Source organism: Coturnix japonica, chromosome 11 (assembly GCF_054131305.1).
Source record: "Coturnix japonica strain WE chromosome 11, WE-NBRP24, whole genome shotgun sequence".
Classification (NCBI taxonomy): domain Eukaryota; kingdom Metazoa; phylum Chordata; class Aves; order Galliformes; family Phasianidae; genus Coturnix; species Coturnix japonica.
Genome location: NC_140673.1, coordinates 25187144 through 25202492, shown reverse-complemented (window position 1 = coordinate 25202492; position 15349 = coordinate 25187144). Strand labels below are relative to the sequence as shown.

General features: G+C 43.6%; 1 protein-coding gene across 1 annotated transcript in view; it reads right to left on the bottom strand.

The window, feature by feature from the left end:
• Positions 1-2075: 2075 nt before the first annotated feature.
• PRKAA2 (protein kinase AMP-activated catalytic subunit alpha 2) overlaps positions 2076-15349 on the bottom strand; it is a 21376-nt gene continuing 8102 nt past the window's right edge. Inside the window, exons 4-9 of the mRNA XM_015870677.3 lie at positions 14152-14296; positions 13288-13375; positions 10919-11143; positions 9096-9597; positions 7350-7476; positions 2076-7074 (exon numbers count right to left, since the gene is read on the bottom strand). Of these exons, the coding sequence (XP_015726163.1) occupies positions 6836-7074; positions 7350-7476; positions 9096-9597; positions 10919-11143; positions 13288-13375; positions 14152-14296 (1326 nt within the window). The 3' untranslated portion in view covers positions 2076-6835. The remainder of the gene's footprint in view (positions 7075-7349; positions 7477-9095; positions 9598-10918; positions 11144-13287; positions 13376-14151; positions 14297-15349) is intronic.

Below are 15349 nucleotides of genomic sequence, written 5' to 3'. Positions count from 1 at the left end.
TCTGGTAAGCATGCAAGAGATGCTTTCTCTTTTTTTGGCCTTTTTTGAACGTCTTCACTGATATTTCTCAACATTAGTTACTTCCAGGGTTACTCTCTTTCTACCTCCCTGTTCACCTATGGAATGGCTGTGAAATTTGTGTGAGGAGTCTTATGCTGTTTAGTTGCTCCATATCCATCTCTTACTGTCCATTTTAAGTGCTGGAATTACATGGTTTCTAATGAAATAACATTGAGTTTCCTTTAGTCTTGAAAGTATTGAGACAACAGGTATTTATTACATTCTTGCTGGATGAAGTATATAAAATAGTGGAAAAGTTGGCTAGTTCCTTTCGAAAATAAAGAATAAAGAAAGTAAATAAAGCCTTCAGTAGAAACGTACTTTATTTTTGCAAGCTAACATAGGCATCCAGGCCGTGTGAAGGCTGCCTTCTGGCTTCCCCACTGCACAGCAGCAGGTATGCACCCAACAGTTGTCCCTGTGTTCGGAATGCTGAGTGCTTATTTTAAGAAAAAAATGCTCCTAAAAGTAGGAGGAGAAATAGAAACTGCCCAGGGCTTCTCCTTGGTGTATCCAGTGAATACCTTTACAAAAGAAGAAAGAAAGGTGAACTCTGAGTTTGTTTTCCAGTAAGGTTTTTACGTGGCTTTGGCAGAAAGGAATATGAACGTAGCTGTGCTATGCAACCCTTCCCCAGCCCCCTATTGGTGTGCTCATAAATAACCCTATAAATGTAGGTGGCTTAATTAGAAATTATTAAATGTTCCAGGCTTAAGAAAACACGGCGAAATAAAAACGCTGTTTGCCACATGGCCATTTCAAAGCTGGCATCGAAGGCATCAGAAAAAACAGAGCAAATATTTAACATCTACTTTCAAGTCTATACAGGCATTCTTATTTATTTTACCATGTGGTTACTATTAAGTGTGTTGGCCTCCATCCATCCTTGAGAGAGGGGGGGGAAAAAAAAAAGAAAGAAATAAAACAACCCCCTTCAAACATGCACAGCTTTGCACACTTGCCAGCCTAAATATTTAGATTTCTCCAGGGGAGATGGAGAGCTGGGGGGCTGAGGTGTGTGCTTGGCCACGGAGCTGCTGGGGATGTGTGTCCTTCTCCCCCGACCTCCCAGGGCCCTGTCCTGATGGCAACTGAGAAGATATCAGCTCACTGGGAGGCTCTTCTCTATGGCCATGTTTAGGGCTGATCCCTTTGGGAAAACACCTGATTGCATTTTTGCCCTCCTCCCTGTCCAATGCTACCTCTGTTAATGATACAGTGCATGCTGCAAGTCTCTTCCATCATGGTGAAACACTAACATTTGCAATGCTGTTGGCTTGATGCAAGAAAGCCTTGCAGTGCATTCATGCTGCAGTTTTCTTGGGTGGATTCCAGCACACGTACGGAGGGAAAGCAGTTGATATGGGTTGGCTTAAGACAATACAGAACTTTTTGCATTCAGCAATTTGGATTAGATTTCCTTGATTAAACCACAGATTGGATATACTTAGGTCAAGATGCTATTTAGGAAATTGAAGTCTTCCTTTTTTTCCCCCTCTTTTTTTTAAATAGCCTTGCTACTCTATATTGAACAAATCAAAACTTAAAGTAATTCGCATGTGCATCGTAAACCCTGTTCCTCCACATCTCTTCTCAAATTGAAAATCACTCTGCATTTCCAATGTGCTCAGTCCAAGGGAGAACTGGAATTTCATCAAGCCGGTTGTATCACAAGAATTGTGATTAGAGGAGAGTGCAGATAGGGTTGATGCTGGAGCACTCACTGCAGCTTTGGTCTTTAATGGGATTTGTATCACAGGCATATATAAACTAGCCCTAAATTATCCTCCAAGTTCTTTTTTTCTGCAATGAAGGATTGTTTTTGCAAATCATCTTTAAAATATTCTCTCAGTGCTATGTCAATCAGGTCCCTCAGCTCCATTGGATGCTTGCTAAAACTGATGGCTCAGGATGTGTATTCTGGCTCAGGGAAGCTGCTTTTGTTACGCTTGTATGTATTGTAACCCTCTTTCCTGTCCTTTTGTCAAGCTCCATTAGTTGAAAGAATCGAATACTTTTGTCTGTTTTTATCTCTGAGTTTATTAAAGTGCAAATGTCAACCACAGAGACAGCTATCGCATGCAGTGTAGTACACTGAGAACCACTTTCCACACCATCAACAGAAGGTAAAAGGCTTCTTCGTGATTATCTAATGCACATTTACTTGTACAAAGGACAAAACTGAACCCAGGCTCTGTGCCCTTCCACCACGGCTATAGATGGACATTAATGTCAATTTCAGTTACTTGGTCAACAACACTTTCCCTATCAGCTTAGAAAGGTGGAGGAGTCATAGACCTCAGTATTGTTCTGAGCTTTGTATCAGTGGTACATCTGAAGAGATGTTGCTTCTCAGAGCTTTTACAGTTCAGTACCTTAACAGAAGAAAAATCATCAATACTCTTTGCAGTACAACCAACCAAAACCTTACAATGGGCCATTCTGGCTCCTGTCCTGTGGAAGTGAGGATTATCTGCCCCTGGCTGCTGGGACGTGGTACTACAGTCATCCTGGGATTCAGTTTTGCTTTGAGCTTGAATAAAACAAACCACAAATGCATTGAGGTACAAAATGCATGAATATAACATGATACAAAATACATGAACATGCTTCCAGCAACGAGAATATATATTACCACGTCTACAGTGCCTACTTCACAGCTTAGTGAGATGAGGATAAATATGTCAAATTTAAAAACAAAAGTGTAGAGATGGGTCTTACAAATTAAGTTTGATTTTGTCTTTAAATTAAGGCAGCTTCAGCAGGAATTCCAAGGCTTTTTGTTGGAAAGAGACTGCTTTTGTGGCTTTATTTGTTTATTTGTGGAGGCGTTTAGGAAAATTCTAGATGTTGTACTAAGGGACGTGGTTTAGTGGGAATATTGGTATGATCTTCTTGTCTTGGTTGTGGTTGGACTCAATGATCTTTAAGGTCTTTTCCAACCTCGGTTATTCTATGAACTGCTAAACCCATGTCTGAGAGACGGACTGAAAATTCAGAATTGGGGAGGTTGTTTCCATTTTGTAAATAAAAGATAAATTCGTGCAAGAAGGGCTCAGAAAGCCAAAGGAGTGGAGAGCCCATGCCAAAGTAGGACCCAAAGAGATGTGACCGTAACAGCTACACAAAAAATGGATCCTAAAACATTCCAGTGAAAACAATACAGAAGCTGGAGCAGGGATTTGTATGGCTCATTGGAAGTGGGTTGATGGGAGATTCTTTTTCTCCCCTTCCCCTGAACCAATAACAGGGTGAAGCTAAAAACTGCACAGCAAATGGTACTTCAAGTATTTAGGCACACGGCCTGCAGGTCTCACCAGTATAACTCTGCGTGAGCTGTGGGGTTCGTGCACCATGGGAACCTGCAGCTTCCAGGAGCCCTAACATGTGGGGAAGGCACGAGTTCATATCCTGCGCTGGAGACTCTTCCTTCTACACGGATGCACAAAAGATGACTGATGATAAGGAGCAGTAAAATGAAAGGGAGTAGACGGAACAGTTATTTTGTTGGAACTTCATCTATTCTGCTATGAATTGGCATTATAATCACACACAAAAATGTACATACCACAGTTACAAACCAGTTGCTTCATTTTTTTGTACAACCCTGCCTGCATCCCTTTGCTTGGATGCACGATGAGGACACACATGCTGACTGTGCATTTCAGACCTATGAAAGAAGAAAACTCCCCCCTCCTCTGCCTGCACAGCTCCTGGAAGCCAAACGGCCCCACATTTGTAGTGCATAAATATGTTTGCCAACAGTACAGTACAAGCTGTTTCTGAATCAACCCATCCAGAAGCTGGAGGTTAATGCTGAACTCTGTCCTTTGCATTTTGTCACTCTCCTAGTTGGGCTGAAGCAATGTTGGGGTGAATCTGTGGCTTGCAAAGCACAGCTGTCAGTGGTTTGTGAGGAATTGCACTTGGAAGAATTCAAGTTTGTTTAGTTCCAATATATATCATACACCCTGCTTTTCCTGGCGGTTGTGCATGTACCAGTAACTCAAAAAACAGACCACAGTGTAACAGTGTACAAATGAAACTTTTACTCCAAAAAGTATAATTGGAGGTTGATAGCTTCGTAGCAGCTGGGAACCAGAAAACAGCCTATTCCAAGGTTAAAAAGAAAAAGAGTGAAACTTCTCCAAATGTCTTAAAAGTTGGAGTGGACATGGATAGGGCTGTTTAATGGACAGCTTAATCTGAGCTATTCACCAGGGAGGTCCTGGGCAGGAGAACATAGAGACCACCTGGCATGGCTTGACCCCTTGCTGCAGTGCCTCTGGTGGCATTTGTCTGGAATACTGAGGCACTCTTGTTGCCTTGGCAGGATGGGTTTTGCAAATCCATATATTAGTCAGTGTTTGTATGGGTCTGAGATGACCCATTTCTGGTGTTCAAGAAACATACAGACGTTGCACAGTAGGACTTGGTTTAGTGAGGAAATATAGGTGGTAAATAGATCATCGGACTAGATGATCTTGCAGGTCTTTTTCAACCTTGGTGATTCTATGATTCTAAATCTCAAAGGTCTCATCCCCCACACAGAAATCCCACCTGCCTCCAGGAAGCAAATATTCCTTCCTGGGAGATGTGCTGCTGTTGAACACCACTAGTCCTGCTGGGGAGGACAAGGGTAATTTTAAGGCAAGACATCCTTACATGCCCCACAAGCACATTATCAGCCAGGCCACGCTTGTTTCCAAGACAAGCACCTTGGCAAGATGCTAAAGTATGAGTGATGACTGAACAGCCTTTTATATTCAAACATGTTTTACAGCAGGGGTACTCCTAAATTTCTGACTGTTCTCCTGGCCACTCAGCCACCCTCTCCTGCTCCTTTCCAAAGGATCCCATGCTGCTTGCCTAGCTGGGCTGGCATCTCAGCGCTGATCTGAAAGCTGTTAAGGAGCTGGACACTGCTCAGATTTGATTGTAAGTGATTCTTTTGTATGCAAGAGTCTGGATTCTCCATTCTTGCTCCTACTGGAGCACAGGAGATGCACATTGCATGACGCCCACCAGGTACACTACCAAAGCTGTCCTCCACCCAATGGTATTTATCTCATAACAATAATATAATAAAAACCCGTTACAAAACCTAGGATTAATACAAAGATTTCCAGTGTTTCCTTTAAAAACAAGATTGTTCTGCCGTTTGTAATCCAAACACCGCTGTGTTGGATTCCACATACAAGAACTCAACAGCAAAACTGATGCTTTTTTGGCAGGTTTCTACTTTGTGCGGCTTCTGATAAAACTGGAGCTGGAAATACACACTAGTGAGAATTGAAATGTCATCTGTAACAAAAGTAAGGCAAGTTTGTGTTCTTAAAAAAAGGGGACTTCACACTGAAAAATGTCCACTTATCTGCCAGTAGATGGCAAAAATACCCCGTATTTGTCTTCAGTACCTAAAACAATTAGTACAAAAGGTTTGATGTGTCATTCTCCTCCTTGCTGCTTATAGAAACTTTCAGAAAGTATAAATTAAAGTGCAACTGTACAAAAAAACCCCACAATTCTTAGACAAAAAAAAATTCCTAGGGACATAAGAACTATCAAAATGATGGGTTTGGAGTTGTTTTTAAAGTTGAATAACTGCATACCTGGGACCAGCTGCATTGCTAATGTTCTCCTATCTTTTGTTTCTTAAAGCAAAACCAGAAAAGGAAGAAAACAACCCTCCCAGAACTTTTTGGCAAAGTTTTCATAAAGCATTTGTTCTTTGATCAGACTATTAAGTTCCTTTGCAATCAAGTAAATGGAACTAAATATCTTAGCAAAGCCAAGCAGATGCCAATGCTGTCCATTAGATCGAGCCTATGCAATGAGAAGTAATAATTCTTTTAAACAAAGAAACTGCCCCACATGCACTAGAGCTTACCCTCAAATAGCAAGAATTTCAACCTGAAAAATCCTCATAGTTTGTCTTGAAATATAAAACCCTATTCTTTGGACAGCCAGTAGCAAAGAAACAGTGACATGTTTGTGATATCCCTGCCTTCTCCATATTGCAGAGAGGTCCCAACCGGTTCTGCGTCAGGACAACAGAGCTCTTCATTCTCAGATCCTTGGCAGGTGAAGGCAGGCAGCTTTGGCAGAGATTTTGGGGTGGATATGGGAAAATCTTTCCCATAGGAAGATGAGAGGTAAGCGCTCCAAAGCCATGACGCAGAGAGCCAGATCTGGGGGACTCAGCAGCATCCTGCCCCATGTCTGCAATGGGAGCTTTTCACATGCCACCCCTCACCTTCTTTAGTAAGGGAAAAAGAACAGAGGGTGGGATGTTACATGCAGCAGCTGCTTGATTTAGGGTGAAAGCATTGCCAGAGGTTCAGCCCTTTCCTCCCCCTGCTTCGGGCTGTATGGGAGGTACAACCTGAACCAATTTGTGTTGTGAAAAGAAATGCTTGCCCATGGCTCTGTAAATTCAGGATCAACCAGGAGGGAGTTCTCTACCAAAAGTCAATGATGTGTTTGCTACTTTACAGCCCTGCCCACGTATCCCATTGGGTTCAGGATAAAAAAGCTCACATATATTTCACTCTGGTCTAACGAGTGAAACGAAGTAATTCCTGATTTCCTCAATGCCTTGTTTGAGGGGCTGTATCCTTTGAGTGCACTTGGGATCTTTCAGCAGAGGAACTGGTTCTGCGCTGCAGGCTGTGGAGTGGTGAGGAGAAGGAAGGAAGCAGAAGAACAACAGAACAGCCATGTTGGAGCTGGTCCTCACAGTGCAATGCCATGTGCTGGGAGTTCGGTGCCTGGCTCAGCGAGCCAGAGCCATGATCAGGCTGGCACACATCTCGAAGAAGTCCATGGTGTGGCTGCCCAGGCGTGGGGGGACTGAGGAGATGCTGCCCACGAAGGAGCCACTCAGGGACCCCATCAGTGACTGGCACTCAGTGGCTGCTGCAGCATCAATGCTCAGTCTTGGCCGGTGCAAGCCAGCAGCTGAGCACGAGCGCTGTGGGGTGGATGAGCCAGACCTCTGCTCCATCACCTCATCTTCAAGGCAATAGAAAAAGCAAGAAATAATTATAACAGCATTAGTTTGGTATCCCTTTACTAAGGAACTGCTAACAGTAGTGGAGACAAATGGATCAGAAGGGATTTAGGAGTCGGACTCAATGATCCATGTGGGTTCCTTCCAACTTGGGATATTCTATGATTACGAATCTAAGTGACTTGAAACAGCATCACATGCTACAAAAGCATTCAGGAACTGAAGAAATATTATTTTTCCTCAAAACTTCCAAGCTTGCTGTTTCATTACTGCTTACCATCAATGCTTTTGAAGTCCAGGAGGTAGCTGCGGTTGTCCACCTGGTACAGCTGCAGACTCATTTTCACATAGTTGCCTGTCACTGGGTTCTTCCGACGCACTCTGAGGTGGTAGGAGTTCACCACCTGCAATGGGCAACCAGCTTTAGGGAATACCATTCAAGGCAAGAAGAACAACATTGCTTTCCTTTTATTTTAAAGACTAGCAAGACACCTTTTGACAGAGAAAGAAAAAACACAGTTTTTAAAAAGAACAATTCTTTAAAAATTAAGCAAATGGCTTCCTCTCCTATTTCCTCTTACAGTTGTGTTTGGAGAACAATTCTTGGGGCTCTGATTCACCAGCCCTGCTGGCAGATGAAGCTGTTGCAGCCTCTCCTTCAGGCACCAAACCAACACTGTTGTTCCCTCAATGGCAGTAATGGCCAAAAGAGCCAGAAACGACTCCCAGGCCCATATAACAGGACCGTGCTTGGGAAAGCCAGGCAGGATGGATGGTGGGGAATCATAGCCTCTCCCATCAGCACAACTAAACAAAGTGTTCGTCAATCAGTCTTGAGCTGTGCTACACTTTTTCTCTCACCACTTCCCACCCCACAATCTGCTGCATCTCATTCGCAATGAGATCTTTTCTCTGTGCTATATTTATGAAACGGTGGCACTGATGCCAAAGCTAAGAGTCACGCCTGAAGTTATTCTTAGGATGTGAAAGATTGCTGTGAAACCTCCTCGTATAAAATAAGCTCCTACATAAAGGCACTTGGTTGAATCAGTCTGTGAAGTCATACCAGAAATACGTTAGGTTTGTTAGCTCTCTGTAAAACCATTCAGCCAACAAATGTCTGGCTCTTGTAGGCACGTGTATCTGGAGACAGTCCATCTCTTCGATGGTGCCATGAAATCAGGTTCTGGGTGCTACTTATCTTTAAATACATAACAAGGAGGACATACGAGGTTTCAAAGATGCACAGGCACAAAGTTTGGGCATTAACCAAGGGCTGAAGACATCCACACAGCAAAAACACTCTGGACGTGGAGTAAGGAGGATATTGACTCCAGTGATGAATATCTGAGCAGAAATTCTCCTTTTCTTGATCCTGATGCTTGCACAAGGCTGCTGTGAAAGGCCAGGAGAGCTCATACCTATGACTGCACTTAGTTTTAGAGAAGAGCTGAGACAGCTTTACCTGTGACAGTAATTGGTGAGTGATCTCCCTGTCCTCATCTCGGTCCATGAGGTTTTCTCATCGAATTTTCTCCCTAGTTCTTTTGATGATGGAGACTGAGAGAGCAGCAAGGTAGAGCTTAGCTGCCCACCGGTGTGAAGCCACCACATAAGTAGAAACAAGGAGACATGTATCGTGCCATTTCAGGACATGCAACTACTATGACCCAAGCAGAAATAAAGGGAGATGCTTTTCTTGGGAGCACTCGAGTTGACCTCGCAGGGAATTAGCCACTAAAATTAGAAATGTGACCAGCTCCTCTTATCCCTGCAGCTAAACAAGACAGAATTATCTTTCCAGACAGAGGCTTAGGGCATTCAGGGGAAAAAAAAAAAACAACAAAAAAACCACTCTTATTCATGCCACAAATAAATGGCACAAATACGGAACATCTTGTGGGCATTTGTTTGGAAACAGCTGAGGCTGCGACCATATATAGATTGACCTCGCCAATCAACTCAAGTTACAATAATAATAATAAAAAAAACATTTTAAACCTCCCCAAAGCACATTTCCTACCTTCCACTCAAAATCCAACTGCTTCATAGCTCTGTACACCTCGGCCATAATGTCATAGGGTTTGCTCTGGCTGCGGATCCCCAGGTGCCACTTGGCCTTTTTGACAGTCAGAGGTTTGGGCTTAGTGGTGTTGAGTGCATCCAAAGGGCAGCGTGCCTTGGGGCTGTCTGCTATCAAGGGTGGCATCCGCTCGGGGTGAGGCTTCACACCAGGAGGGATGTGCATGGAGTCATCCATAAAGGAGCCAGTTGGGGGACTGGAGGCCAGGTAGAATTCACTGGCTTGGTTCATGATCCTCCGGTTGTCGATGACAAGGTGGTAGGCAACCGCTAGTTGGTCCTGGGGGTCGCCGCTGTACAGACTGTTCATCACTTCTGACTCAGTGCACTCAAACTTCTCGCAGACCTCCCGAACTGCGTCATCATCAATGACAGTGGCATCGTAGGAAGGGTCCTCTGGGAAGAGGTAGCTGGGCAGCTCCTCCTTAAACCACTCGTGTTCCCTTGGGAAAGGCAGAGAGGGGCCAACATCAGCCACACCACTTCATAGAGGAATCATGGAATATCCTTTGTGGAGCTGTAGCCACCACAAGGCCTTCCCTCAGCCTTCTCTGCTCTGAGCTGAACAAACTACAGGGCCTCAGACACTCTGCATACACCTTTCCCCCCAGACCCTTCACCATCTTTGCAGCCTTCCTTTGGATGCTTTCTAATATCCCTATGTCCTTCTTATATTTCAAAGCTAGCCAGGCCCACTACTCCCACCAGTTCACAATGAAGTCAATGGTAATTAAGCAGGTAAATGCCAGTGCAAGCCTCAGCTATAGGTGCCACCTATCAATGGTAATCTTGGCATGCATGCTGTTGCTCTAACATACAATTAAATCTCCTACTCTTCAGGACTCGTGAAGTTTAAAAGGCATTTATAGTTCAGATCCTATTTGAATGGTTAAATTCAGGCCATCAATTGCAAAAGTATTAACAATCCATTATGTCCTGTAAGTACTTGTGATGTTTATGCATATGCTTAGCACACCAGCTACATGTAATCACAGAACCATAGAAGTTGGAAGGGAGCTCTGGAGATGATCCAGCCCAACCCTCTGCTAAAGCATGTTATAGTAATGGCTACTATAAATTCCACAAAATACATATGGGACTCCACTTTCACAAGATAAATATTTAAAAAATTACTCAGTTTGTGAAACATTCAAAGCCCTGTTGCCAGTTACAAACATGTCACGATATCTGAAGGCACAAATGCCTACTTAAGTGCCCAATTGTTCCCTTTCATGGGTAGTACAGCCATTGACTACAGAAGAAATGCCTCATTTAAGGACATTTGCTGACATTTTAAACTGTGACTAACATTTTAGCTAGTAATTCTTGTGTTCCACTTCCTTTTTTATCGAATAGACAGCAAGTGCAATGACAACACTTTTATTCTAAACAGCTACCAAAGAGAGATGTGCTTGAAATAAAGTACTGAAAAATAGCTGGCCAATATAGAGTTCTTAGGAATACTGTGTGAGAGCTGGTTATGTTAAGCACTACTAAGAGATTTTTGAGGCTATTTTATAATGTATGAAGATAGAATTATCTGTATATAAGTTGCAGGAAGCTACCTATTGCCTATTTTCACTTGAATTAGTGAAGCCACTGAGAAATGAAGTCGCCAATCCCACATTCATCATCACCCACCACCAGCTGGCAGCACTTGCCTCACCATTGGCACAGAAGAGTTCAGGCGGGCTCCTTAAATCCCTTAGGACCAAACTCAGCTGGATTAACTGGCAACTCCTACAAACCACGCTGTGGGCTGACCTGATGTCCTTGATGGTTGCACGCTTGAGAGGGTCAACCTGCAGCATGTGCATGAGCAGAGTGGCAACGGAGCGATTGAGGTACTCGGGGATGTAAAACACACCTCCCCGGATCTTCTTGAAGAGGGTGGGCACGTGCTCATCATCAAAGGGCAAAGTGCCACAGAGGAGGGCATAGAGGATGACACCGCAGCTCCAGATGTCCACCTCTGGGCCAGCATACAGCCTGTGTGAAGCAGAGGAGGAGAAATGGGTCACAACCCTTCCTCTATTCCTCTCTGCATCCTTGGGCTGCCTAAGCCAAAAACCTACTCGAGGGTGATGGGGAATGACGCAGAGCTGCTTTTAGTTGATCACGCTCCTTCGTGATGCATGAAACAGGAATATGAGCAACTCCACCAGACCCAACAAAAAGCCCAAATCTACATTTCCAGGAGCTCTGCCAGGCTGCTTGCTTCCTTGCCCCCGAGGCTGGGGGACTCAGCCAGCAGTTTCTATTCACTCAGAAGCAGATTAAACAGCAGCAGATACTATATCTCTTGAGTGTTTATTTTCAGTTGAAGTTTGTGTGCTGGTATGCAAGAGCTCCAGCTTCCGACAAGCTGTTAATGTGCTTCCTGGCATCACCAAGTCAGGATACCCCAAATATATGGGTTTTGCTGCTGCTGCTTGCCTGCTTGATTTGTTTGTTCATTGGTTTTTGCTGAAACTGCTGATTTCTCAGAGATTCTGGGAGTCAGTGACTACTCTTGGACTGTAAAATCCAATACAGAGGTCTGTTCATGAAACCTAATCGTCCTGCACTTGCTCCTCTTGAAAAGTTCTGCTGTAGACACACCTGGTATAAAAAAAAGAACCAGCCATGCACACTGTCATTCTATGAATGCTACCCAGGTAACAAAATACCATTTCTGAGCTCATGCTTGAGACTTCTCCCATGGAGAACAGTGACAGCAGCAAAGTCAGGGCATTCCGCTAATGCAATCGGCTCCAAGTCCCCACAGTCTATGTCTGATTCCAACAGACAGGATGTCTATTTTTTGGCTGATAGCCACATTGTTTGAACCGTGCTTGGACTTTTAAACCCAAATGAGGTTCACTTTCATGATGCTGAAACACAAGGTCTCACATAGTGCACCGTCTCTGGGAGGAGCTCAGCTATATCCACCTCCAGCAGCACATTCACCCCTGGTGGAAATGGCAGGTTGTTCCTCTCTGTCTCCTATATGAACTGAAAAAAATATATATGTGGTTTTGGCCTTTATTACAAAAAAAAATATGGGAATAATATTTTTTTGAATCACTGTCGAGTTTCTGGCTTTGTGCCCCTCTTGAAAATGAGGATTTACTTGCTTTCATATGTAGAACCATAGTCACAACAGGCTTTTTGGATGCTGGTCTAGTTCCTAGGATACTCTGCCAACACACGCGCCTGTGTAAACAGGCATAAAACAGTCATCATCACAACATTAAACAAAAGGTTGGGTTTGAAAGCTATAGGCAGAGACATACCAGATTATGAAAAGTAGCTCTCATGCAAAGGATGGTTCAAAAGGATGGAGTGGATGCTAAGGTTATGGGCAGTCCAAAGGAACACGCAGAGGACTGTAAATTCAAAGATCTGTATTTGTAAACTGCATTATGCTTTTACAGAGGAGAATTAGGGAATTCAACGTAATTCAGGTTCTCAACAGTAAAACATGGGAAGTGGCATGACCGTATCAATGGGGCAAGACTGAATTCAGCCCTAGAGCCTGTGTTCAGAATGCCCTGTTCCAAACAGCTGCTGCAGCCAGTCAGGACACAGCTGAGAGATGCCACTGCTCTGCAGTTCTGTCAGTTCAATTCATCAGTTCAAGACAAAGCTACCACCACTGAACCCGCTGGCATGAACATAAGCCTGAGAGTTAAGGGACCCAAAGACAAGGATTTTCAATACAAGGGTCTAGCAGTGTAGGGAAGTGATTAAGCAGAATATTGATTGCTCGCTTAATGAGTGGTTTTCTCATTAACACTGTGTTTTACATAGGTGGGCAGGAGAGAAAGGGGTGGCCTGGAAAAGCCTATCTTTCTGAAACCTCAGTGACTGCATCCAAAGAGTAATTTTCATTCCCTTTAATTAGCAATGTACACAGTAAACATCTGCTGTTAATAATTCCTCCAAAGTAAACATCTTTAGCAAAACATGTTTTGCTAGTACAGACATTGAGAAATACAACGAGCAAGAAGACCTTCAGATATTTCCAGCAGACTCACCCAGGCACAAAACACCGGCTGGAACCACTCAGCTGCTTTATTACAAGCTGGTTCCAATCCCAAGAGCAAATTTAAAGACCACATACTCACATGATTGGAAGTGGCATGTCCTACCTTCCAGAGATGACTTCAGGGGCTGCATAATTTGGGGAACCGCAGCTGGTGCGTAGAAATTCACCATCAGACATCATGTTGGACAATCCTAAAAACAAGGTGTTGGCTACGTATTGACATCCAGACAGGGAGAAGAGATACAGCAAGCAGAGGGGGAAATCTGATGTAATCTAAGTAGACACCTTTGAACCACTTTGCAATTACAGCTCTCATTTTCTTTCCAAACTAGTATTACTGACTCCGAGCTAACTTTGCTTCTCTGAGTTGCAAACCTCAGAACCTTTCTTCTCTACCATAGAAGAAAAGAGAGAGTTCTCTTCAGAGAACATAATGGCTGTGAAATGTGTAAATCTTCAAAAGAATTTATCACTGCTAGAAAGGACTGAACAGAACAGGGCTGGAAACTCAGCTTTTACGTTGGGTTTCAATCTGTAATGCCACTTCCAGACTCTTGTTACTGTTCATTTCTAAAACGAAGTGAGGCCAAAGGCACACAGCCATACTAAGGAGAACACACATGAAAATAAACACACGCAGCCAACTCACTGTGAAATTAACTGCGCCGAGACTGTCTTAAACATAAATTAGCTAAAGCCTTGTATTGGGTGATTATACTGAAACATAGTGAAGATTTGCAAATGACCTTGCTTCTCCATTATTAATGCAAGCACAGAAGCAGCCTACAATAAGTAATCCCTGCTTTTGCTAAGAGGCCAGTGTTTATAACTGTGGGCTTTTCAGGTAGAGAAACTGAGAGTGGTTATGAAAACAGACTCTGGGTTTTGTAAGGCGTGCTACGCAGACACGCTCCAGCAAGCGGCTTGGAGCTGGCTGCATTTCTGGAATGCTGTTGGGGTCACATACCAAAATCGGCTATCTTCGCATTCATGTGTGCGTCCAGCAGCACGTTCTCTGGTTTCAGGTCCCTGTGGACAACCATGTGTCGGTGACAATAATCCACTGCAGAGAGAATCTGCTGGAAAAGGCGTCGAGCCTCCGCCTCTTCAACCTACAGATGCAAGGGGAAACAGTTCTGAAGGCATGTGGGGCCAGACAGGGGAGGTTTGCCTTAGCAAGGAGCCAAAAGTGTTCCACGGTGTGGAGATAAAATTAGAGCATGCTTGAGACTGTGCTGGAACCAGGAGCAGCAAATAAAGTAGATTTCCCCCTGGTGAATAGATTTCCCCCTTGTGAGTGAGTGTTTTCAAATGATATAGCCCAGAGTTGACGGTAATGAGGTGAAATTAGAAAATAAATGTGGCTGAGCTGTCAAGGAGAGACTACTAGTGCCACCTATCAGGCACTGGCTTCCCAGTGGGACCATTTCTATTGCACAGCATATGCAGAATCACAGAATTATTATCGTTGGGAAAGACCTCAAAGATGATCTAGCCCAACCATCACCACCATGCCCATTAACCATGTCAAAACACCACAGAGGTTAGCATGGAGAACAGTTCTTCATGGACAAATGGCGAAGGTTGCTTTGGGGGGAAAAAACAAAAGCCAAAAGTGGAATATAGTGATGATACTACAGATAGAAAAACTACATATAAAATGATCAGGAAACTGATTGTTTGGTGGTTTTTTTTTGCCTGTGTGAAAACTAGTTTCTGAATATGGGAGTTCAGATGGAATGCATATTGGTCACTGAAAAGATCCAAAGTGAGCAAGATGAGCTGGAAATAAGAACTCTGTGTAGAAAAGTAAATGGAGTCAACTCCATCTACCAGTGCACTAATCCAAGACAACATATTGAGTTTTTGTAGTATAGAGAAGATACTGGGTTGATATAGAGAAGATCACACTGGGCTGATCCTTCACCTAAAGCATGGTTTTGGATGAACATTTTAGCCCCCTGATTGCTTTCTACCCACAAGAATGTTCTCCAGTCATTTTCTCTATAACCATAATATCATGTTTCATGCACTCAGCCTACTCCTCAGATGGTTTATACCCAGTAGGAACACTGGCATTTGAAAATGCTGCTCAGATAAGCCACATACTTTAAAAAGCCTTCAAAAAGCCTGATGAGGAGCCAAAGGGGAGTCTGGAGGAGGAG